General features: G+C 37.9%; 1 protein-coding gene across 1 annotated transcript in view; it reads left to right on the top strand.

Annotated features, from left to right (window-relative positions):
- The window catches only part of VPS45 (vacuolar protein sorting 45 homolog), a 66,437-nt gene that overhangs the window by 30,472 nt on the left and 9,587 nt on the right, over positions 1 to 26,378 (top strand). The window contains 2 exon segments of the mRNA XM_027609715.2: positions 7,264 to 7,355; positions 7,358 to 7,394. Of these exon segments, the coding sequence (XP_027465516.2) occupies positions 7,264 to 7,355; positions 7,358 to 7,394 (129 nt within the window).

Consider the following 26,378-nt stretch of genomic DNA (forward strand, 5'->3'; position numbering starts at 1 on the left):
TCCCACGACTCTGGGATCATGACCTGACCCAAAGGCAGACGCTTAATGCCTGAGCCACCCAGGCTTCCAGGTGTCAAATTTCTCATGTAGGCATCTATAACAGTTGATATGACAAGACTTACAGTTGGAAAATTTAAACTAGAGAATAAATTTGGTTGATGTTACCAGAAAATTTAGATTTTTACAGTTGCCAGTAACACTCTGTAATATTTTGGCTCTACATCCACTTGGCCTCACTCTCAGTTCTGGCCACTGTCTTGGATCATCACATTGAGAAGAGTCATTGATTTTAGTCATCTTTGTGATAATTTAAGTCTCATCGTGATAGAATTCCTTGGTTTTGTTGTTATTAGGAAGTATCAAAGGAGACGTGGCCAGAATACAACTTTGAAATCAGGAACACCTGTAGAATTGTTTTAGCCCTTAGCTATTATATGTGGTTAACCTGTTTGGCAATATAGCCATATCTACAAATTCAGTTTTGATCTTTCTTCTGCAGATGGGACTCCCGCATATCCTATGCTAAAAGCGGGCTCATTTTTCTTTCTCACTCCAGAATTGCTCCTTGTCTCTCATAAAAACAAGCAACTTAAACATTTGGTGAGAGAATGGAGCTGTCTGGTCATGCATTCCATAGTCAATTCAAAAAGGAAGTACTTTTTCACGTTTACATAAATTTGGTGGAACCTTGTTGCAGCAGTTCATTTTGTTTCTATAAAGGCAGCAGTCCTTTTCCATTGGCCTTTTTTCCTACAGTAAATGCTCATAAGATCCTTATTATCTCTAAGAACTCAAAAATTTGAATTTTAGCCATAAGTGTAATGGTCCACAAAGTAGATAAAATATTGCCTCTTAAAAGCTTAAGTTTTTCTACTTAGTTTTATTCATGTATAGAAGTAATGATTTCCAGAAATTCTATATGTGAAAAATGTTTATTTTTATAATAAAATAAGATATAAATTGGTTGAGTCCTCAGGGTGTCCTGTATATCTATATGCAGCATGAACTGGCTGCTCTTCTCTGTCTAATGTTTGCTGCCTGAATTAATGAATGCTTTCGGTTGCTGGAGTGAATTTCAGAGCACAGGAAGATGTGTACAAAGAATTGAACTTGTGTATTCCACTTAGCTTCAATCATCATATAAAAATGATTTGTTGTATATTTAGCCATTGGCCTCATCAGAACATCTACTTTTAAAATTCACCAGGGAAAGGAAAGAAAAGGAAAAAATGTCAGGGTTGTATTTTTTTCCCCATCGATGTTCCTCCTTAAGCCAGCTTGAGTAAGTAGTAGGAGGTTCAGGGAAAACATTTATTAATGTTTTCATAACCAAATGCAACATAGTCATCTTTGTTAGGTACACAATTAAGTCAAGCTGTAAGAGTCTATCCCAGTATCTAAGTTTTGTCCTTATATTAATATAACCTACACCCACAGTTACCATCTGCGACATTTTCTTCCCTCTCCAGTAATACGAAAATACTCTGGCACCCTGAAATTATCAGACTAAAGGATAGAGTTCTTGCGCTCTTCTAGGAGTCTGCTTGAGTTAATTCCTTCCCAGTTCTTGCCTTCTCCACAAGAGACAGATGTACTCTTGAGGCAGATGATGCGCAGAGGGCAGCTATAGAGAAGCCCCATCTCTTTTCCCTGGATGATCCTTATTCGTCTGTTCAGCTGCTTTTTAAATTGACTTACCAGATCAGGAGCTCAAAAATGTTACTGTCTGGTTCCTCTCATCAGTCACTGTACCCCTGCAAGGGAGAAACTTCCTTCCCTTCTTCTTAATGAAGTAATCTGTGCAATTAATGAGTATTTACTCAAGATAAACTGCATAATGGGTGTCAGCCTAGGGTTGCCCCTCAACATAAAGAGTATTGCATATGGAATCTCCCTGTAAAAAAAAAAAAAATACTCATTTTCTGAGAATAGAATTTCATTTCAGCTTTGAAGATTTTTATTACTTCTGAACACTGCAACTGCTTTTTTTTTTCCTGTTTCTACCTAGGCTGACACCCAGATAGTTACAACATAGACCAAACAATTGGCAGAATGTCTTCTGTCTCCTCGATGGCACATTCTTGCAACATTGGATTTTTCTTCTCCACGGAACTCATTCTTCACATCCTTTAATGAATATTAAACCAGTTATGACTGTATTTGAAAAGCCATTATTATCTCAGCTCATTGGTACTTCTAGAACCAATATAGTGGGAAGAATTAAAAATTTACATTCTTTGAAATTTGGTTGAAAAGAAATTGTATCTATCCATGAGGGTAATACTATGATAAAGGTTACAGAGACTCATGTCGCTATTTAAAATTATAGCCAACTGTAGCTTAGTTGATCCCCTTATGAAATCCATCCTTAAAGAGTCTGACAAGAACTGAACTTGAGTCTTAGCTGTTCCTATTCCCTTTCCCCTTCTGTAGAAAGATTAGTCAGAACCGAAACAATACCTATCAGTTGGAGAAAAAGAAGAGAACCTGTATTTTACCTGAATAGTCAGTCCTTGAGTAATTAAGAGTTCATCATACTTGGTAGAAAAATATTACTATCATAATCATGCAACGTTTCCTAAGCAAATGACCTTTCACAGCAAGAGAAAGCTAGCCAGTAACTGGAGGCAAGGACTTGAAGGAAAGAAACCTTGATGGTGTAGAGTATTTTAGTGATTCAGGTAATGCTTTCCTGTAAGTTACAAAGAACCTCTTTCCCTGCAGCCTAAAGCACTAGATTAATATTGGATTAATAACTTAGCCTTCAGGCTGGTATCTACTTCTCTGTGATACTAGAGGAAATCACTACAAATTATAGGTTAGTGCCACTACAAATTCATTGTTTCTAAACTCAGTTGGGCCTTCCCAGATACTCAAACTTTTATGCATCCTTAGTTCTTCTCTTTGTCTCTTTCTCCACATCAGTTTTGAATGTTTTCCATTCTCTCCAAATCACCCAACCCACCCAGCCCACAGCAGTGTTTCCTAGAGAAAAAAAAAAATTGAATCTGTCAGACATTAACTCCCTCAGTGTCTCGCCCCCATATTTATAAACTTATTTACATATACCTACCTTTTTGTCTTTCCTCCATTCTAAAGGAAATACATCCTCTTTCCTATTTAGAGCTAATCATTCTGTCCACGCTCTAGTTTTAGACTCCTACCATCTCTTCTGAAGCCTTCCTGTATTGATTATTTGCTTGCTCCCTCTCTCTCCCTGCCTCCTATATTTTCAGCTTCTCCTCATCTAACTACTTTCCCACAGACTACAAGCATACTTGGGTTTCTCCTATTAAACAAGCAATAAGTATAAAGCCCTTGAAACTGGGCTCTCCTCTGACCTGTCTCCTTTCTTTCACAGTCAAGCTTCCTGGATGAAGTCACTGTCTTCTTCAATCCATGCACCCTGGCTTCTTACTCCACTATAATACACTAAGACTTTTCTTACAAATTCATATACAACAGCATACGCAGTGGTCTCTTTCAGTCCTCACCTTATTTACCCGACTGTTCGTTTCACACTATTAACCAACCATTCTGTTCTTCTTGAAAGTCACTTGGCCCTTGGCCTCTCCCTTCTGGTTCTCCTTACCTTTCTGACAGTTTCCTTCTCAGTTGCCTTTGCTGGCTCTTCATCCTGCTTGTCCTGTAGCTGTTAAAAACTCTCCAGAGCTCTGTCTTTCGATTCTCTTCTCACTCTACACGCTCTCCCTTGGTCGAACTCATCCATTTCCATGGCTTCAGCTGCCACCTGTACTCGGGGAAATCATTAGGCCTAAATGTCCAGATAATATATTTAGTGGACATCTCTGCTGGGATGTTCCACAGGTATCTCCAACACATGTTTTTGTCTTTCAGGAAATCAGTCTTGCTTTTTTTCTCAAACAGAAACCACTATACCTAGTCACCAAAACCAGAAAACTTAAAGTTATCGTGGACTGTTCCTTTATCCTCATCCTCCATATTTAACCATTGACCGAATACTGAAGAGTCCTTTTTTTTTTTTGTCTCTTATAGCCAGTCCCTCCTCTCCACTCCTGGTATTTCTTTAGTCCCATTTTTCATCATATCTTTCTAGAAGTCTTGCAGTGGCCTTTTGTTCTCCATCTTTTCCCACCTGCATCCCCCAATTCATTCTCACACAGCTGCCAAAATTGTCCTTCAAAAAAGCAAATTTGATCATGGTAACCTGTTAAATCCCTTCAGTGATTCAGTGATCCCCCATGAAATATAAGAGTCAAGGCCTTCCATGGTCTGGCCACTGCTTATTTCTCCCTCTCTTTCTCTCACTATGTGTCTTAACTTACCTGCTTCATTAGAATGACTCCAAAGTTTTTATCCTAAGCAACTGAAAAGATAGACTGGCCACCAACTAAGATGAGGAAAACTATAGGTGAAACAAGCTTGGGGGAGATTAGGAATTTGAACATTTGAATTGAGAAATTTATTAAACATCTAGTAGAAGTGTGGCATTTAGGAGACAGGTCTCTCTGGGCTAGAGATAGAGATGTGGGTGTCATTGGCAGAGAGATGTATTTAAAACCATACAACTTGGGTGTGGTCATCTAGGGATGATCAATAAGTTTAATAGAACTTTCTACGATGATGGAAATGTGCTCTATTGGTGCCATCTTATAAGGCAGTCATTAGCCACATGTGACTATTGAGCACTTGAAATGTGGCTAATTCTACTGAGGAACTGAATATATTATTTTATTTTAATTAGTTTAAATTTAAATAGCCATATGTGGCTGATGGTAACTACATCAGGCAAAGTAGATCTAGGGAGTAAGTGTAGATGAAGAAGAAAGGAAGACCAATGACTCCACCATTAAGATGTCAGGGAGATAAGGTGAAGCCATTAAGGAACACTGAAAAAGAGCAACTAATGAAGTAAGAAAACCAAGAATGTGATGTCTTGGAAACCAAATGAAGAAAGTATATCAAAGAGGAACAAGTGATCAACTTAATTAACTTAAAATGACCGAAAGCCTTGATAATACATGGTGCTGAAAGAATGGGAGAAATAGGCACTTTCCTGAGTTACTGGTGGAATGACATCTGTGGAGGCAACTTGGTGATATCTACCAAAATTTAAAATGCACACTAGATCCAAGATAAGGACCAGGAGCAGAACAGTGCACATAAAATGCTTTTACTTGTGTATATGTATGTGTGTGTGTGCTAAACGTATATATCCTATATGTGTAGTGTGTATATATGTGTGTGAATATGTATTTATGCATATAATTACTTACATATACACATAGACAATATCTCCGAAAGGACACATAAGAGGCAAGTAGTAGTGTTTGCCTCTACATTGAAACTGAAGTGCAAGAGCACTGTGGTGGGAGGGAAACTCACTTTTTTTATAGTATACCCTTTTGTATTTATATTATATGCAAACATTGATCTAGTCAAAAATAGTATATTTCAAAATAATAGGGGCACCTGGGTGGCCCAGTCAGTTACGCATCTGCCTTCAGCTCAGTCATGATCCCAGGGATCCTGGGATTGAGCCCCACATTGGGCTCCCTGCTCAGTGGGGAGCCTGCTTCTCCCTCTGCCTCTGCCACTCCCCCTGCTTGTGTTCTCTCTCGCTCACACTCTCTCTCAAATAAATAAATAAAATCTTTTTAAGAAAATAAAAAAAATAGCAAAAATGATTATAGAATATATAACATTAGGTAACTCTTAAGCATTGTCGTGCTAAATACATTGTTTCAGGTGAGTAGTCTTAAATGCTTATTTTGTCTTAAAAAGTACGTTTGTGGGGTGCCTGGATGGCTTGGTCAGTTGGGCATCGACTCTTGATTTCGGCTCAGGTCATGATCTCAGGGTTGTGGGATCCAGCTCCATGTTGGGCTCCATGCTGAGCATGGAGCCTGCTTGGGATTCTCTCTCTCCCTCCTCCCCCTGCCCCTGCTCATGGTCTCTCTCTCTCTGTCTCTCAGAGAAAGTAATCTTAGTGTTTAAAGCATGATTTTAAGTCCCAGGCATTTCACATAGAAATGCCATGATTAATTGCAAAATAACCACCTTTTCATCATTGGGAGCCTATTATTGGGTATCTCTGAAATTCAGAGATTATCTGAACATTTTTAATTTTAGCCATAATATCTGATTCTGTTTCCATGAAGTGCCATAAGAATAAATACTCTCTCAGTTAATTCCTTCAAGGTTTTTAGGAAGAGGCAAACAGAAGGGAAATATACGGGGGGGGGGGGTTTCCATGATTTATACATAGCCTGTATTATTAAAGAGGTTTCTGTTTAGTTTTGTGCTATAACCTCCAAAATGGATGCTTCTACTTGATGTAGTTTTAAATAATGTCCAATAAGTCATTAACAAAATTAACTTGCTTGCTAAGATCAAGTAATTTTATCTTCTTTGGTGGCATGAGAAAAGAAAAACAAGGCAAACTAACTGTTTTGAAATGATATGGTCTCCTTCTTATTGATATCTACAGAAGGGGCCAATAGGAGGCTCTTCTGTTATGAAGCTGTTTTGATAAAGATTGGAACACAATAAAACTACACAGGCTACCCAAATGAGGCAAGTGACTGAGCTGATATGTCAGTAATGGCCAGTATCAAAACTATACTCAAGAGTTGTTTGTTTTCACAGGGTTTTTTTTTTTTCTTGTTTATCAAAGGATTTGAGAACAAAGATTTTAAGAAGAGGTGGAGTTCGCAGAAGTGCCATTAATGTATGGGTCCCATTCTCTTTTACACTGAAAAGATTAAATGTTTCTAGTTTCCATCTTCTGGGAACATCCTAATATCCTGTACTTTCCAAAATACTTTGAAGTCCTTGACAGAGGCCATTGTAATGACACTGTACTAAGTATTGGACAGAGGGTTTATATACAAAAGGAATTGTGTAGTACAAGTATAAATTACTGCTATCTTGATATCACGGCACAGTGAAGTACTCTGCAGCCTCTTGAATATAAAAGAATATTTCTACATTTGGTTCCAGCAAACACTATTGTGCTATTCTGAAATCCACAGCACAGAAATTATAAGACATCCGCTCATAAACAGAAAGCAAATCACTATTCAGCATTTCCTGCTCTGTTTCCTGCCAATTTCAGATAATTAAAACTTTTTTAAGCCTTTTATTCTATTCTGCTTTAATTCTGCTTCCTCCACCAAAAATGAAAGATTTAGAAATTAAAACTGTGCATATAATAGTAACACCAAATCTTTGCCTTTTTCCCCTCTTATCCTATGATGTTAACTTTCTTCATTATTGCAGACCTCAGGATATCATTGTGTTTATAATTGGAGGAGCCACCTATGAAGAGGCTCTAACAGTTTATAACCTGAACCGTACCACTCCTGGAGTGAGGTTGTCCTGGGAGGAACCACAGTGCATAACACGAAAAGGTAAGGGAGAACATTCAGTCCTACGACTCTATTCCCTTTCCTAGAGAGTAAGCTTAAATTTATAAAGCTGAATAAACTGCTGGTAGACCAAAATGCATCAGTTCACAGTGTAATAGAGATGAGGATCTAACTCCATTAGCTCATAAATCAGCCAGTTAGGGTCAAAGACCTGAAGAGTAAGGACAGCCTGTACATTAACAATTTATATTTCCTGTGTTCAAAGGAGAAATCTTATAGCCACACACTGGCACTTTGAGTATACTGAAACATAATGGTATTGAAATCTGTGAGTTTTTCTCTTTTTGTTGATTAATTATATTCATTCAATAAGTATTTAGTAAGAAGAATACAAAGATGAATAAGAGTCAGATCCTACCTCAAGGAAATCATTGTCTATTAGGAAAAGATAGAACATAAAAAATAAAAAAATAAGTGCCTAGAGAGACAGACTAAAGAGCCATGGATTATCAGAGTGACTAAGAAAAATTAGCAAATGTTTCATGGAGAAGATAGTGCATAAGCTGAACCTTGGTAGAAAGTGGACATGAGGGAGAGAACATACTAGGCAGAGTTAACCACATGAACAAGTTACGGAAGCTGTAGACAACAAGCATAGAAAAAGAACAGCAAATAGTCAACCAGCTGGAATGTGTATAATAAGTGAGAAGGTTGACTGAAGGCCATAATTGTGAAAGGCCTTGAATTCCAGGCTGAGGAATCTTCACTTTCTTGTGTAGAAAATGAAGAATCATTGAAAGTTGTTTAAGCAGTAAGATTACAAGAGGGTCACGGTATTTTAGGAAGATTAATTTGGAAACTTAGGGTAGGAAAGACAGGAGGAGACTGGAGAAGCGTGGCATGATAGTTGAATTTAGATTAGAGACCCTGAGAGATCCATGCCGAGCCATGTACATACATATGGATATATTGGGAGTCATTAGAGGGTGTTTGTGTACTTTTTCCTTTTGTATTATTCTTTTTTAAGATTTTAATTTATTCATTTGAGACACAGAGATAGAGAGAGAGAGAGCATGAGAAGGGAGAGAGGCAGAGGGAGAGGGAGAAGCAGGCTTCCCGCTGAGCAGGAAGCCCGACGCGGGGCTCGATCCCAGGACCCTGGGATCATGACTTGAACTGAAGGCAGACGCTTAACCATCTGAGCCACCCAGGCGACCCTCCATTTGTATTATTATTTGGCTTTTTAACATAACTTTTCCCCTTTATTATGGAAGTAGTACACATTCATTCTGAAATTCTTTTAATTTAGAAAATATAAAGAGAAAGAAAAAAGCTCCCATAATCTCACCACTGTTACACTTTGATCTTTCAGACCTTTTATTTCTAAGCCTGTATAAACATTTATATGAGTGTATCAGCAGAAAAGGGATCTCTTCTACGTTCTGTTTTATGACCTGAATTTTGTAGTCTATGATGTAAATATAAACATCTTTTAGTGTTAAATATATAATCATAAAACAGACATTAATTGAACATTAATTCATTAAACAAATATTAATTGAAAAGTAAGATTACCTGGGGTTGAATCCTGACTTTCCCTCTTACTGTTTATGAATTTAGGCAAATTACTGAAACTCTTTGTCAGTTTCTTTTTTTTTTTTTTTTAAAGATTTCATTTATTTATTTGACAGAGAGACAACTAGAGAGGGAACACAAGCAGTGGGAGTGGGGAGAGGGAGAAGCAGGCTCTTGGCTGAGCAGGGAGCTCGATGCAGGGCTCAATCCCAGGACCCCAGGATCATGACCTGAGCTGAAGGCAGAAGTTTAATGGCTGAGCCACCCAGGCACCCCTCTGTCAGTTTCCAAGCTTACTGGCTATTTATGTATTTCTTTTTGAATTGCCAGTTCATATTCTTTCCCATTTTGCAATTGGGGTATTCCTTTTTTTTCCAGTAATTTTTATTAATTATATCTATATAATTAAGGATATTAACCACTTGTTACATATTTTTTGCAAATAGTTTTCCTTGTTTGATGTTTTTGTTTTACATTATTCACAGTATTTTGTTGTATAAAGGTTTTATTTTATTATATTTTATTTTTTACTTTTATGTAGTCAAAACTACCAGTGATTTCTGCCTTTGGTGTCATGCTTATTAGTTTCTTTCCCAGCCAAAATTATATAAATACTAACCTCTATTTTTTCCATCATTTTAGGACTTGTATTTAAAGTTATAGCTTTATAATCTATCAAAATTTTATTTATAGTAAACTGTGCAGTAGTTTCCTTTTATAATTCATAGAAATATTACATATACTTACATACTTCATTACATACAGAGAAGCATACAAATAGTAAACAGACCACTCAATGAAATATGACAAAGTGCATATAACAATGCAACCACCACCCAAACCAAGCAGTAGAATGTTACCACACCTCTGGAAGTCTCCCTTATGCCTCATGTCCCCTCCTTGTCACAACTCCCACAAAGTAATCACCATTATGACTTCTATCACCGTAGATTAGCTTTACTTGCCCTTAAGGATGCTTGTTGGATGAATGAAGAAACAGGTTAAAAGTAATCTATTTCTGCCTTTCTCAAATACTACAAGGATCTTGGAAGGATCCTGTGAAGGATCTCTAATCAGCTTCCTCCCAACTGACTGTCCCAAGCTGTCATTGTCCAGCATTTTGGTTCCATCTTGTTTTTATAATCCCCACATTAATCATCATTATTATTTTCAGTTATCATTATTTGTTTAGATTTACCCATGTATTTGCACTTTTCCCTTCCTCCCACTTTTTCACCCTGGTCCTTCTTTCTGATCCAATCTTCTTCTTACTAAAAATATCCTTTAGTAGTTCTTTCAGCTCCTGGTCAACTTGATTTTTTTCCTAAAAATATCTTAATTAAGTTTAGAAATCCAGGTTGATAATTTATTCTCAGCACTTAAAAGTTAGAAGGCAATAGAATATTATGTTTAATTGTTGCTATTAAGAAGTCTACTCTCAATATAATTGTTTTTGGGGTTATAGGTAATATAGTCTTCTCTGATTCTTTTTAAGATTATCTTTTGTCTTTGGTGTTCTTCTTTCAGTATTATGTATCTTAATGTGGATTTATTTTTATTTATGCTACTTGGTATGAAAATTCATGTTTGGCATAATTACTGGAAATTTTCCAGTCATTATTGCCTTGAACATTGCTGCTTTTCTGTTTCCTCTGTTCTCCCCTTTTGGAACTCCTATGAGATATGTGTTAGGCCTTCATCTGTCTCTTAACCTCTTGTTTATACATCTGTATCTTTCTTGCTGCCTTCTGTGTAATTTTTTCAGATCAGTATTCAGTTCAATAATTCTGTCTTCATCTGTGTTTAATTTGCCCATTCAGTTTTTAACGTCAAAGGTTTATATTTCTATGCCTATAAGTTCGTTTTGCCTCTTTTCAAATTTGCCTGATGTTTTTTGTTAATTTCTTCTTTCCTCGTGTTTTCAAATCCTTCATTTTTCTTTAATCACATTAATTCTATAACCCCAAATACTTTCTGGTTCTTGAGCAATTAAATAATCTTTTATGTAAAAGTAAGAAAGTGAGGCTGCTTTGCAAAAGGTCTAGACTAGATTCTTCCAACTAGCCAGCTTTGGTATTTCTTTGTCTGACCTAACAGTATGCTAAACAGTACCCTGAATTATGTTTGAGCTGACAGCATTAGCAATAGAAGGTTTGATAAAATCTTGAGTAGGGGGGCACCTGGGTGGCTCAGTCATTAAGTGTCTGCCGTCAGCTCAGGTCATGATCTCAGGGTCCTGGGCTCGAGCCTGACATCAGGCTCCCTGCTCAGCGGGGAACCTGCTTCTCCCTCTCCCACGCCCCCTGCTTGTGTTCCTGCTCTTGCTGTGTCTCTGTCTATCAAATAAATAAATAAATAAATAAATAAATAAATAAATAAATAATAAATAATAAATCTTGAGCAGGATTGTTCACTGGTCCTAACCAATGAAACTTTTTATTTTATTTTAAAGATTTTTTTTATTTATTTGAGAGAGAGAGAATGAGAGAGAGAGAGCACATGAGAGGGGGGAGGGTCAGAGGGCGAAGCAGACTCCCCGCCAAGCAGGGAGCCCAATGCGGGACTCAATTCAGGGACTCCAGGATCATGACCTGAACTGAAGGCAGTCGCTCAACCAACTGAGCCACCCAGGCGCCCCCAATGAAACTTTTTAAGGAGGGAGTTACTGTGGTAATTTTCAACCTGGAAATATTTAGTTAAAGTTTACATAAATGATCCAAAATCAGGTGTTTATCATTTATATTTACAAAGATATAACCTCTAGCTAATAGGTAAACAGTGAAATTTGTCACAATCAGTAAAAAAAAAAAAAATAGGGGCTCTTGGGTCGCTCAGTAGATTAAGCATCTGCCTTCAGCTCAGATCATGATCTCAGGATCCTCTCCCTCTGCCGCTCCCCCTGCTTGTGCTCTCTCTCTCTCTCTCTCTCTCTCTCTGTCAAATAAATAAAATCTTTTAAAAAAATAATAAAGGAATTTGTATTTCAGAGATCAGTTATTGTAAAGGTTTAAGTAATCGAAAGTAACTTAGCTTCAGCTTTTAGTGGAAGGGCTCCATTTTCATGATGAATGTGGGTGACCTTGGGTATTACTAGCATATTGAGTAATATTACAACTCTTAATATATTTTGAAAACTTAGACTCACTGTCAGTAAGTGAAAGGTTAATATTTTTTTAAATCAGTTTTATAACTGGATATAGTGGGGCTACTGTGAGCTAACAAAGAACCTTGTTTTGGGGGACAGAACGTTTAATAATTTGTTTCTGTGAATTGTTGGGGTTTAATTTTTGTGCAGGGGGCTTATTGTACAATTCCCTATGTAATATGTGGGTTATTTCTTTTTTAAGATTTTTATTTATTTTTGACAGAGAGAGAGACAGTGAGAGAGGGAACACAAGCAGAGGGAGTGGGAGAGGGAGAAGCAGGCTTTCCCTGCTGAGCAAGGAGCCAGATGTGGGGCTCGATCCCAGGACCCTGGGATCATGACCTGAGCCGAAGGCAGATGCTAAATGACTGAGCCACCCAGGTGCCCCTGTAATATTTGGGTTATTTCTTAAGGAAAAGTCCAAAGGAGTAAGTGGCACACAGCATTGACCCCAAGAGCTTTACAGCACAGAAGTATTATTTTAAGAGACTGGTGATCAGGAAACAGTATACTTTTAGATGTGAGTGATGAGTGTCCTCCTTTAATACTTGGAATCATGTAAAATGTGATATGGGCTGCCCTTCAAGGATATGGATTAGTGGGATATTGGATCAGGAAAAAAAAATCATGTCTTGTAGCTGGGAGTGTGATGTGCTGATATAAGAAACTACTATCCCTCCAAAGTGGGAAAATGCCTGTTGCAGGATATTTCTGGGATACAGGTCACTTGATTTCCCTGATTTCTTAAGTAAAACTTGAGATCACTACAGGTTTATTCTGCAGTCAGATCCCAGCACCACCACTTACTAGTTTATGATTTGGACAAGATACTTAATGTAATGGCAGATAGGTCAAAATTGATCTCTTGCATCCTAGAAAATTACATGTACCCTTACCTCTCATGTAGCAATTTGAGTAACCTTCATCCTAGGATACCTTCTATTTCTAAAATACATCAAGATCGGGGGTGCCTGGTTCACTCAATTGGTACAGCATGTAACTCCTTTTTTTTTTTTTTAAAGACTATTTATTTACTTGAGAGAAAGAATGAGAGAGAGAGAGCATGAGATGGGGGAGGGTCAGAGGGAGAAGCAGACTCCCTGCTGAAGGAGGGAGCCCGAAGTGGGGATTCGATCCCAGGACCCTGGGATCATGACCTGAGCTGAAGGCAGTCGCCCAACCAACTGAGCCACCTAGGCACCCGAGCATGTAACTCTTGATCTTGGGGTCATACATTTGAGCCCCATGTTGGGGTGTAGAGTTTACTTTAAAAATTTTTTTTTTTACTAAATAAAATATATCAGATTAGGGACGCCTGGGTGGCTCAGTCGGTTAAGCGGCTGCCTTCAGCTCAGGTCATGATCCCAGGGTCCTGGGATGGAGTCCCGCATCAGACTCCTTGCTCAGCAGGGAGTCTGCTTCTCCCTCTGCCTGCAGCTCTCCCTGCTTGTGCTCTCGCTCACTCTCTCTCTAGCAAATAAATATATAAAAATCTTTAAAAAAAAATCAAGGATTACTGCATATTGAAACAAAATCTTAGTTGTAGACAAAAAATAAAGAAAAGAAAGCAGTTCTTTCTTCTCTCCCTTGTATATTTACAGAAATTAATGTAATTTTTTGGTAAGAATGGGGCCTGTATATAGTAAGCTTCATCTTAAGCCAAAAGGTATCTGAAGATGTCCCTTAAATTTCAAAAGAAGATAAACATTAGTTGAATCTGGAATTCAACTTGCCATTCAAAGTTATTTGAACTTAAGCTCCTCTTTCTTAAGTACCTTCTTTTTTTAAATTGAGGTATATTAGTTTCAGATGTACAGCATAATAATTTGATATTTATATATATTGCAAAACGATTACCACACTAAATCTAGTGAACATCCATCATCACATATAGTTACAAAAATTTTTTTCTTGTGATGGGAACCTTTAAGGTTTACTCTCTTAGCAAAATTTTTAAATATACAATGCAGTATTATTAACTATAGTTGCCAGGCTTTACATTATATCTCCATGACTTAATTATTTTATAAATGAAAGTTGCACCTTTCAACTCCCTTCACCTATTTCACCCACCCCTCCACCCTCTGCCTCTGGCAATACCAGTTTGTTCTCTGTATCTATGAGCTTGTTTTTGTCTTATTTTGTTGTGCTTTGTTTTAAAGTCCATGTATAGGGGTGCCTGGGTGGCTCAGTCATTAAGCGTCTGCCTTCAGCTCAGGTCATGATCCCAGGGTCCTGGATCGAGCCCTACATCGGGCTCCCTGCTCTGCGGGGGAGCGTGCTTCTCCCTCTCCCACTCCCTCTGCTTGTGTTCCCTCTCTCGCTGTGTCTCTCTCTGTCAAATAAATAAAATCTTTAAAAAAATTAAAAATTAAAATAAAGTCCATGTATAAGTGAGATCATACAATATTTGTCTTTCTCTGTCTGATTTATTTCACTTAACATAATGCCCTCAAGGTCCATCTGTGTTTCTACAAATGGCAAGATTCCAACCTTTTTTATGGCTGAATATTATTTCAATGTGTGTGTGCATGTGTGTGTGTGGGTGTGTATATATATATACACACACACACCACATTTTCTTTTTAATAATTTTTTATTGTTATGTTAATCACCATACATTACATCATTAGTTTTTGATGTAGTGTTCCATGATTCATTGTTTGTGCATAACACCCAGTGCTCCACGCAAAATGTGCCCTCTTTAATACCCATCACCAGGCTGTCCCATCCCCCCCCCCCCCTCCCCTCTAGAACCCTCAGTTTGTTTTTCAGAGTCCATCGTCTCCCCCTCCGACTTACTCCCCTTCATTCTTCCCCTCCTGCTATCTTCTTCTTTTTTTTTCTTAACATATATTGCATTATTTGTTTCAGAAGTACAGATCCATGATTCATCAGTCTTGTACAATTTCACAGTGCTCACCATAGCACATACCCTCCCCAATGTCTATCACCCAGCCACCCAATCCCTCCCACCCCCCACCACTCCAGCAACCCTGTTTGTTTCCCTGAGATTAAGAATTCCTCATATCAGTGAGGTCATATGATACATGTCTTTCTCTGATTGACTTATTTCACTCAGCATAACACCCTCCAGTTCCATCCATGTCGTTGCAAATGGCAAGATCTCATTCCTTTTGATGGCTGCATAATATTCCATTGTGTATATCTACCACATCTTCTTTATCCATTCATCTGTCGATGGACATCTTGGCTCTTTCCACAGTTTGGCTATTGTGGACATTGCTGCTATAAACATTGGGGTGCATGTACCCCTTCGGATCCCTACATTTGTATCTTTGACACACCACATTTTCTTTATTCCATCTATTTTGTTGATGGACTCTTAGGTTGTTTCCTTATCTTGGCTATTGAAAATAATTCTTCAATGAACATGGGGGTGTGTATATCTTTTTGAACTAGTGTTTTTGTTTTCTTTGGATAAATAGCCAGAAGTCAACTTGCTGGATCATATGAGTTCTATTTTGAATTTTTTTGAGGAACCTTCATACTCTTTTCCATAGTGGCTGCACCAATTTCCATTCCCTCAACAGTGCACAAGAATTCCCTTTTCTCCACATCCTTGCCAACACTTGTTATTTCTTGTCTTTTTGATATAGCCATTCTAACAGTATGAGGTGATAGCTCATCCTGGTTTTGATTTGCATTTCCCTGATGACTACTGATGTTGAACATCTTTTCATCTACCTGTTGGCTTCCTGTATGTCTTCTTTGGAAAAATGTCTATTCAGATCCTCTGCCCATTTTTTAATTGGATTGTTTTGGGGTCTTTTTTGCTATCGAGTTGTATGAGTTCTTTATCTATTTTGGATATTAACCCTTTATTGGATATATGATTTGCAAGTATTTTCTCCCACTTAGTAGGTTTTTCATTTTGTTGATTATTTCCTTTGCTGTGCAGAGGCTTTTCTAGCTTAATGTAGTCCTACTTGTTTATTTTTGCTTTGTTGCCTTTGCTTTTTGTATTAAATCCAAAAAATTATCACAAGACCAATGTCACAGAGTTTACTGCTAATGTTTTCTTCTAGGAGTTTTATGGCTTCAGATCGTACATTCAAGTCTTTAATCCATTTTGAGTTTATTTTTGTGTATAAGATAATGGTCTAGTTTCATTCTTTTGCATGTGGCTGTCCAGTTTTCCTAATACCATTCACTGTAGAGACTGGCCTTTCCCATTGTTTATTCTTGCCTCCTTTGTCATAAATTAATTGGCTATGCATGAGTTTATCTCTGGGATCTCTTTTCTGTTCCACTGATCTGTCTTTGTGCTAATACTGTACTGTTTTGGGTTACTATAGCTTTGTAATATAGTTTGAAATCAGGGAGCATGATGTCTCCAACTCTTTTCTTTCTCAAGATTGCCTTGGCTATTAGGGTCTTTTGCGGTTCCATACAGATTTTAGGATTGTTTGTTCTATTTCTATGAAAAATGCCATTGGAGGTTTTTGTTTTTGTTTTGTTTCTTTGAAAGAGCATGTGTAGGGGAAGGGGCAGAGGGAGAGGGAGAAGCAGACTCCCTGCTGAGCAGGGAACCCAATGTGGGGGGTCGATCCCAGGACGCTGAGATCATGACCCAAGCCGAAGGTAGACGCTTAACTGACTGAGCCACCCAGGTGCCCCACTGTTGGAGTTTTGATAGGGATTGCATTGAATCTATAGATTGCTTTAGGTAGTATATGATATTTTAACAATACTAAATCTTCTAATCCATGAGCATGGAATATCTTTCCATCTATTTGTGTCTTCATTTTCTCTCATCATTGTCTTATAGTTTTCAGTGTATAGGTCTTTTCACCTCCTTCTTTAAATTTATTCCTAGGCATTTTATTCTTTTTGATGCAATTGTAAATGGGGTTTGTTTTCTCAATTTCTCTTTCTGATAGTTCATTATTAGTGTATAGATATGCAGTAGATTTCTGTATATTGATTTTGTATCCTGCAACTTTACTGAATTCATTCTAATATTTTTGTGGTGGAATCTTTATGGTTTTCTATATATAATGTCATCTGCAAATAGTTTTACTTTTGACTTTCCAATTTGAATGCCTTTTTTTTCCTTGCTTAATTGTTCTGGGTGGGACTTCCAATACTATGTTGAATAAAAGTGGTGAAAGTGGACATACTTGTCTTGTTCCTGAGCTTAGAGGAAAAGCTTTCAGCTTTTCACCATTGAGTATGATGTTAGGTATGGGCTTGTCATGGTGACCTTTATAATATTGAAGTACATTCCCTCTGTACTCAATGTTGTTGAGAATTTTTATCCTAAAATGGTTGTTGAATTTTGTCAAATGTTTTTTCTGCATCTCATGAGGTGATTGACCGTAGGATTTTACCATTTTGTTAATGTAGCATATAAGTGTCTTCTTTCTTTAATGAGTTTTTTTGTGACAGTATTTTTTCAGTGATTCAAGTACTGGTTACAAAGAAGCACAGTTCTACAGACCTTGCAGTGTGCTATATGATTTGTTTCTATAGGGCCTGCTCTGATTAGGTGTAACTGTAATTATCTTGTTTAGATTAAACACCATTTAAAATAGAAAGCATGTATATGCTGCTAAGACACCAAGGAATTTTCCAGAAGCTAATTAACTCCTTAGCAACATTCTTAATAAAATTGCCTTCTGATAAAGAGAGACAGTCAATAGTTTCTTCTCTCCATAGCCATATGAAGTTTAATATGAATTTTGTATTGCCCTCCCCTCTCCTTTGTACATAATGAAACACAAAGGAAAAAAAGATACTAACCAATCATAGGGACCTCTTTGAAGGCATAATTTCATGGTTTTTTGAAGGCAGAAAACCTGCTCTGAAAAAGGATCTGGGTAGTGGATTTCGTAGGGCTCTGAACACATGCAGCAGATACCTGGCCCTAAGTGGTTAGTCCATTGTGCTTCTGGGTCCATGCAGGTTTGCAGTGTGCATACCGTGGTCTCCGGTCTCAGTGCTTGCCTGCCCCCAACTTCCATCTTCACTTGTCTCGTTAGTCATACTGCCCCTCAATTGCAGAGGAGGCGGGGAGGAATACATCAAATTTCAGTTTCTAGGAATTATATATGACATGAGTTGTTCTATAGCACAACAGATATTTTCATCAACATCTATGTGGAACAGTCAGAAGTCATTTTGCCGGAGTTACAAGTTCTAGAATACATAAATAAATATATATTGAACACACAAGAGCAGCATAAAGTTAATAGTTCATTCACTCATTCAGCAAATATTTACTGAGCATGGGATACCTCCGTGAATAAAACAAAGATCCTAACCCTTGTGAAGCTTACATTTTAATGCAGAGGGAGACAAAAATAAACAAACTTAATAAATAAACTTTATAGTAATTCAGAAGGTGATAAATACTATGGAAGAAAATAGCAGAGCAAAGTCAAGGGAAATTGGTATTGCATGGGGGCTGTGGGAGTAAGTTACACTACTCAGTAGGGTGTCAGGAAAGGGCCTCATTCAGAGATTTGAGGAAAGACTTGAAGGAGGTGAGGAAACGAACCAAACAGATGGAGGGAAGAACATCCAGGCACAGCAGAGCCGTGTCCTAAGGCACAATCACAAATCACAAGGTGTAAGGAGACCGGAGAGGCTGGGAAAAGGAGAGGGAGCTGCAATGAGAGAGTTATCTGGGGCCTCACAGTGGAGAGCCTTGTCGACTCTTGCAAGGACTGGTTTTTCACTATGAGTTAGAGAGCATTGTCAGGTGTGGGGTCTGTTTGTTTTTTAACAGTTTTATCGAAATATAACTTCTGTTATGTTATAAAACAATTCATCCCTTTAAAGTATACAATTCACTGTTTGGGGTTTGTTCACGATGTGTGCAACCATTACCACAGTCAATTTTAGAATATTTTCAACACCTCAGAAGGAATTTCCCTCACGCCAGGCCTAAGCAACCACTAATCTATTTTCTGTTTCTATAGATTTCCATGTTCTGAACTTTTCATGTAAATGGAACCATAGAATATAGTCTTTGTGTGGGTGGTTTCTTTTACTTAGTATAACGTTTTCCAGGTTCATCCATGTTGTAACCTGTATCCTTTTTAATCGTTCCTTTTAATGCTGAAAACATTTCATTGTATGCATATGTCATATTTTGTTTATCATTTGTCAGTGGTGGACATTTGAGCTGTTTCCACCTTTTGGCTGTTATAAATAATGCTGCTATAAACACTTATGTACTAGTTTTTGTGTGTATTGTAGGTTTTTGAGCAGAATCATGTAACCTGACATATTTTATCAGGATCATGCTGGCTATCAAAGCTAATATGCTTAAGAGAAGTATTATTTATCTTAAAGGTTCAAAATAAACATGTGTTGTTATAAAAATGCAAATTCCTAGGTGTATTTAAATGAACAATACCCACTATTTATTCACCGACAATAGACTGATCTGTTATTCTAGTTATGTTTCTGATGCACATGATCCTACCTTGCAAATAAATGAGCATCTTGGTTAGGGATTTGAGCTGGCTTGCCTTATCACTTCACAAGTCAATCAATATTAAAGAGTCCTAGTCCCTGCTGGCTGCAATTGACACTTTAAGTTAGCTATGTGAGCTGAGAGGCCAAGAACCAGATCCGTATGGATGGAATTGTTCTCCCAGTAGAAGAAATTCCTCTGTCTTCTCGGAATTCAGGATAGAAGTGGGGCCGAAGAGGAAGGCTAGGTAGGTGTATTAGCCAACAGTGCTGCCATTGCCTGAACCCCACCTAGACTTAGGTGAAGAGAGCACTTCAGTGTCCAGTGCTATCAGTTTAGTTACTTAAGAATTTTGACAAGGAGGAAAAACATACCCTGCTAGAAGGTGACCCCAGATCAACAGTCCTCTTACTGCCAGATTCCCTTTTGAACCGATAATAATGACTACGCATAGTAGGTTCTCTGTAATACTCCTGAGTTCAATTAAACTCTCTATATACCTGCACAATAATTAATGGTCCCGTTTTTCAGTTATTTTCTGAAAGCAAAGACAAATGAAGAAAAACAAGCTTTCCTCCCCCCAAGTAATTCATTGTCATTATAATAAAAAAATTAATATTAAAGTAAAAATCTTGGGCACCTGGGTGGCTCAGATGGTTAAGCGTCTGCCTTCGGCTCAGGTCATGATCCCAGAGTCCAGGGATCGAGTCCCGCATCAGGCGCCCTGCTCAGCAGGGAGCCTGCTTCTCCCTCTGCCTCTCTCTCTGTCTCTTATGAATAAATAAATAAAATCTTTTAAAAAAAAGAGTAAAAATCTTTCATAACAGTACAACTAAAGTTAAACCACTGTCAGTATTTTGGCATGTTCCTTCCTATTTTTCTTACCTAAAGTTTTTTTTCTTTTGTGTTTGTTTTGGTTTGGTTTTTATGTTTTTTGCTGAGTGCGGAGGCCCAATGCAGGGCTTGAACTCATGACCCTGAGATCAAGACCTGAGCTGAGATCAAGAGTTGGACACTTAACCAACTGAGCCACCCAGGCGCCCCACGTTTTATTTTGTTTTTGACATAATTAGGATCATATTGTCTATATAGTTTTCTACTTTGTTTTCTTTTAATTATATTGAGAATACTTTCCCATGTTATTAAAAATTATTTAAAATAGGGGCAACCTGGGTGGCTCAGTCATTAAGCATCTGCCTTCAGCTCGGGTCATGATCCCAGGGTCCCACAATCGAGCCCTGTGTCGGGCTCCCTACTCAGCAGGAGGCCTGCTTCTCTCTTTCCCACTTCCTCTGCTTGTGTTCCTGCTCTCGCTGTCTCGCTCTCTGTCAAATAAATAAAATCTTTTTTAAAAATTATTTAAAATCTTAATAGCTGTATAATTTCAACTTTAAGAATGTGTCTTTAGGGGCGCCTCGGGTGGCTCAGTTGGCTAAGCATCCAACTCTTGATTTCGGCTCAAGTCATGATCTCAGAGTCATGAGATTGAGCCCCACATCGGGCTCCACCCTGGGCATGGAGCTTGTTTAGGATTCTCTCTCTCTCCCTCTGCCTCTCCCCGCCACTCACTTGTGCACACTCTCTCTCTCTCAAAAAAAAAAAAAAAAAAAAAATGTGTCTTTAACCATTACTGTTAGACATTTAGATTGTTTACCATTTTTGTTTAATATGATGTCAGTAAACATCTTGTATATTGATAAACCCTTGTCCCATCTCTGACTATTTCCTTAAGATAAAAGTGCAGTGAGGCAGACTCAAATATTACTACTAGAAGTATAAATTGGTATAACTTTTCTGGAAAGCAATTTGACTTTATGTATTCAAAGATATGGGGTTGACTTCAGGGCTCTTGTGTTGTTGAGGCAGTGCGAGTTTCCTGATTTTTTAGAAGCCCTGGCTCAGGTGATGGAAATGTTCTATATCTTGATTAAGGAAATGGTTACACTATTGTATTCATTTGTCAAAATCATCAAATGATGCCCTTAAAATTGGTAAATTCTATATCAGTAAGAAATTAAAAATTTTAAAAAGTACTGTAGTATCAAACTGACACTTTTTTCTTGATATAGTCAGAAAGATGAAAAAGTAATTTAAAAAGGAATAGTTTTCTCACTGTGTAATTCAGTGTTTTTTAACACCATTGCTCTAGAACCACCTGATATTAGCTAGCGTTATGAGTCACATACCTGGAGAAACACTGATCCATAGCAGTTCCTAAAAGGGGGTCATGATGATACCAAGAACTAAAATTTATTTAGTACCAACTATGTGCTAGACACTGTTTTAACACGTTATACCTGTGCTATCCAATAAGGTAGCCGCGAGTCACGTGTAGTTATTGAGCACCTGATACGTGGCTAGTCTAATTTGAGGTGTGCTACAGGTATAAAATATATATCAATCGCAAAGATTTAGTACCAAAAAAAGTGTAAAATATCTCATTAATAATTTTTAGAAGTTGATAATGTTTTAGATATATGGGTTAAGTCAAATATGCTATTAAAATTAAATTTTACCTTGGGGCACCTGGGTGGCTCAGTAGGTTAAGCATCTGCCTTCGGCTCAGGTCATGATCCCAGCATCCTGGGATCAAGCCCCGCATCAGGCTCCTTCCCCAGGGAGCCTGCTTCTCTCTGCCTGCCTGTCTGCCTACTTGTGATCTCTCTCTCTCTGTCAAATAAATAAATAAGATCTTTAAAAAAATTAATTTTGCCTTTCTTTTTTACCTTTCTAATATAGTTGTAGAACATTTAGAATTACACAGCAGCTCACATTTGTAACTTGCTTTACGTTTCTGCTGGATTGTACTGCCTTACCCATTCAGTTTTGTTTCAGTCTCGTGATGACACAACAAGTAGATATTTTTATTATTATCACTGATTTCATTTTTCAGATGAGATTGAGGTTTTAGGGAAGTGAAAAACTTGTCCAAAGTCATAGAGCTAATAAGTGACAAAGCTGGACTTGAACTCAGTCTGTTTCCAGTCTGGGCACCTAAGCACTCGGTTGAAATAATATTTTAAGAAGGTTTATCTAGCTATGATTATTTTAATCTCTTGCTTATAAATGTCACTTATAAGGTAGGCAAAATTTGTTTTTACCAAATGGACAATATATGAAACTTTCTGCCTACTAAGAAATATTGTAAACCAAAGCAGGGGGAAAAATAGTACAAAGGTAAGGAATCATTTAGTGTTGTTTTAAGATTTTTGTCATCGACGATGGACTCTGAAAAACAAACTGAGGTTTCTAGAGGGGAGGGGGTTGGGGGATGGGTTAGCCTGGTGATGGGTATTAAAGAGGGCACATTCTGTGTGGAGCACTGGGTGTTATGCACAAACAATCATGGAACACTACATCAAAAACTAATGATGTATGGTGATTAACATAACAATAAAAATTAAAAAAAGATTTTTGTCATCGAAATGTAATTAAGAATGAGATTTAAGACAATGTTGCTCTTTGAATAAAAATGGTTAATTTAATTAACTAGTTGCAGCTGTTGATGATGCCTAAGTGTTGGTAATAATATAATCCTGACAGAGTAAGTCACTAACAATGTAGAGAGTACAGGTTTTTTTTGTAGAGAGCACAGTTTAGGATTTAGAAAACAGTTGGCATTTTGAATTTCTATAAATAAATTTGAAGGTGGGAGGGGGCTGATTCATATCATCAATAGGTACTTTATAGATTTCTACCTAAACAAGTAACACTAGAAACTTGGACCTTCTCCTGTAACCACGAGTTGGTTCGATCTCTGAATTATTTAGAAAAAATTAGGATCCTGTAACAATTTGTGTTTCAAAGGAAGAGGAATCCAGAGGACACTCTTGTTCACTTATGGGCATTTCAGGATCGGTTTTGAAACAGTTGGAATCATCACCGTCTCTGTAGAGATGCTGGGGGGACTTTACTTTCCTGCTGGGACCAGAGCTGTGATGGAGTGTATCCCCTGTCAGTAAATGAGAGAGACACAGGGGCAAGAGAGTCAGAGGTAGATACCGTCTGGTCCCAGAGCAGCACTCATCCCCTTCCCAGGTCGCTCCATCTCACACCCAGCCCCGTGCCATCCGGTACACCTTTCTCCTTTGCATAAACTTGGTTAAATAGTTTGTTTCTTGTAGCCAGAATGTTGCGTTTTAGGAAAATGTTCTTGTCTCTTACAAGTTTGTAGGGCGTGCTTTTTTGTATGGTATGTAAGACCCAATACATACTTGCTTATTTGTTTCGGGCTTTGTTGGATGAAACAATAAAAGGTTGAAAATGGAAGGAAAAGTTCAACATTTCTAACTCTGTGGAGTGACACAAAAGTGACTTGTTTCCTTCCTGTTTTATCTACATTTCTATGTTTTTATGATAAATACTAAAATGTTCTACAGATTTTTAAAAGTCATCGACCTGATGTCATTGGGATTATTAAGTGCTAAGGGTAGTTGGTTATCCTCAGCACAACCCCGAGTTGTCATTCCTCCACCAAAGCTGTATTGCCTTCCCCAACCGCGAATGATGCATCCGTCAAGACACCTGTTCTTTCACTGGGATTATCATTAGAGCCTCTGGGCTGAATAGGACCTGTGATTTACAAATCACCTTTGGGTACCCTTTGGTCTTTTTTTTTAAATATATCTTTTTTTTAATTTAAACTTAATTAACATTATTATTAGTTTCAGAGGTAGAGGTTAGTGATTCATCAGTTGCATATAACACCCGGTGCTCATTACATTCCGTGCCGTCCTTAATGCCCATCACCCAGTTACCCCATTCCCCCACCCACCTCCCCTCCAGCAGCCCAGTTTGTTTCCTGCAGTTAAGTCTCTTATAGTTTCTCCCCCTCTCTGATTTTATTCTTCCCTTCCTTCCCCTATGATCCTCTGTCTTGTTTCTTAACTTCGACATAATGAGTGAGATCATATGATAATTGTCCTTCTCTGACTGACTTCACTTAGCATAATACCCTCTAGTTCCATCCATATCGTTGTACATGGCAAGATTTCATTTTTTTTTTTTTGGTCGCTGAGGAATATTCCATTGTGCATATATACCACATCTTCTTTATCCATTCATCTGTCGAAGGACAGCTGGCTGGGCTCTTTTGGCTATTGTGGACATTGTTGCTCTATCGGCAAAGAAGTCAAACTTTCACTATTGCACATGACATAATACCCCTTGGTCTTTCGAAAGGCAGTGTGCATAGCAGTTACGAGCATGGGCCCCAGCGCCAGACTACCTTTGTTAAATCCCACTTTTGCCATGTGTCCACTTGTATGACTATGCAAACTATTTAACCTTTTTGCACCTCAGTTTCTCAGCTGTAAAAGGGAGGTCATAATAGCTCTTTCATATCATTTTTGTGACGACTGGATAATAGAATATATATAAAATGCTTGGAGGAGAATCTGGCACAGTGTAAGCACTCTGTTACTTGCTGCCGCTGATACTGTTACTATTGTATTTGGGGGACACAAAGTAAAAGGGACTTTGGATATTATTCATCATCACCACCTCTGTCATCTCCTGTACTTCCAAATCATTTGTTTTGAAAACCTTCACTTTAATATAATTCGAGAGCAGAATTATATTATTATCCCAAGTAGGAATATACTGGGGCAGTGATGAAATTTACTATGAAGGTAGCCCTGTTGCCAGATGACCCTTGTGGTCTATGAGGACAAAAATTTTTAGTAGCTCAAGTTCCATTTGTGCTCACTTCAGATGTCCCCTTTGAGGGCTGCCAGAGTCAGCACCTCTGTAATTAATAGGTCTGCAGAGTCTTTAGCAACTATGCTTGCTACAGGTAGGTTATTTGGGGGCTTTGTTTCTTGCATTTTTTATGGGGGTCACCCTTCTCCCATAGTTGTGGTGGCTCTGACAGATTGATGTGGTCTTGAATGTTCCCAGTGGTGAGAAAATACATCTCTAGCTCTTTTTGTTTTCAGATGATAATCTCCTTTCAGACCTCCATGTAAGTGTTATTACAGGCGGTTCTGTCCCTGAGGAGTCCATCTTGTGCCCTGTGGACTAAGAGGGTAACCCTTCCTCCTCACATGCACTCCAGTGAATGATACATGCACAGTGCTGGATACATGCAGAATCCCATTGCTTGCTTTTTTGTCCTGTTTCTTCTCAGTGGGAGAAGAAATAAAGCCAAGGGCTCCTTTTTGTTTGTTTTCTTTTGCTTGGCTTTTTGTTTTGTTTTGTTTTGTTTTTATAAGTCAGGTGTCCAGTACTAAGGTGGGAAATGGGAAGGAGTAGCTACATTTTTTAGTAGGCAGTACATTGTTTGTAAGGAAGTGTCATAGGACAAAGTATCCTCAGTGGAACTGGTTTATAATCAAGGAAATATTTTATGTCTTAATTCAGTGTTTCCTAAGGTCTGTCCTATAGAAAATGTGTTTGGTATATTTGTTGGGTGTTGATAGGTAGTGCCTTAAAAAAGGGTTCTATAGCCAACTAAGTTTAGAAAACACTGCATCCTTCTCTTGGAAAGTCAGAATTCACATTAGCGTGTTGAAGATTCTGAGAAACTCCACAGTAAAGAAACCCATTCAGCTTTTTTTCCCCTTTATTGTATTTTAACATATTTTTATATTTATAAATAAATATATGTAACATACAAGTTAGAAGGTATAATAATATAATGAACACCCTTGAATCCTTCACATAACCCAAGAACTAGAAAATTGCCAATAACATGGATCTGTTTGTATTCCTCTCCAATTATATCCCTTACCTCCCTACAACAGGTAAGCACTATGCTACATCTTGTGTTTAGTTCCTTGCTTTGGTGGGAGATTTTTATTGCTTATCTATATATTTCTAAACAATGCATTATTTAGCTTTGCTTATTTTTGAGCTTTAT

This window comes from Zalophus californianus, chromosome 4 (assembly GCF_009762305.2).
Source record: "Zalophus californianus isolate mZalCal1 chromosome 4, mZalCal1.pri.v2, whole genome shotgun sequence".
NCBI classification, from domain to species: domain Eukaryota; kingdom Metazoa; phylum Chordata; class Mammalia; order Carnivora; family Otariidae; genus Zalophus; species Zalophus californianus.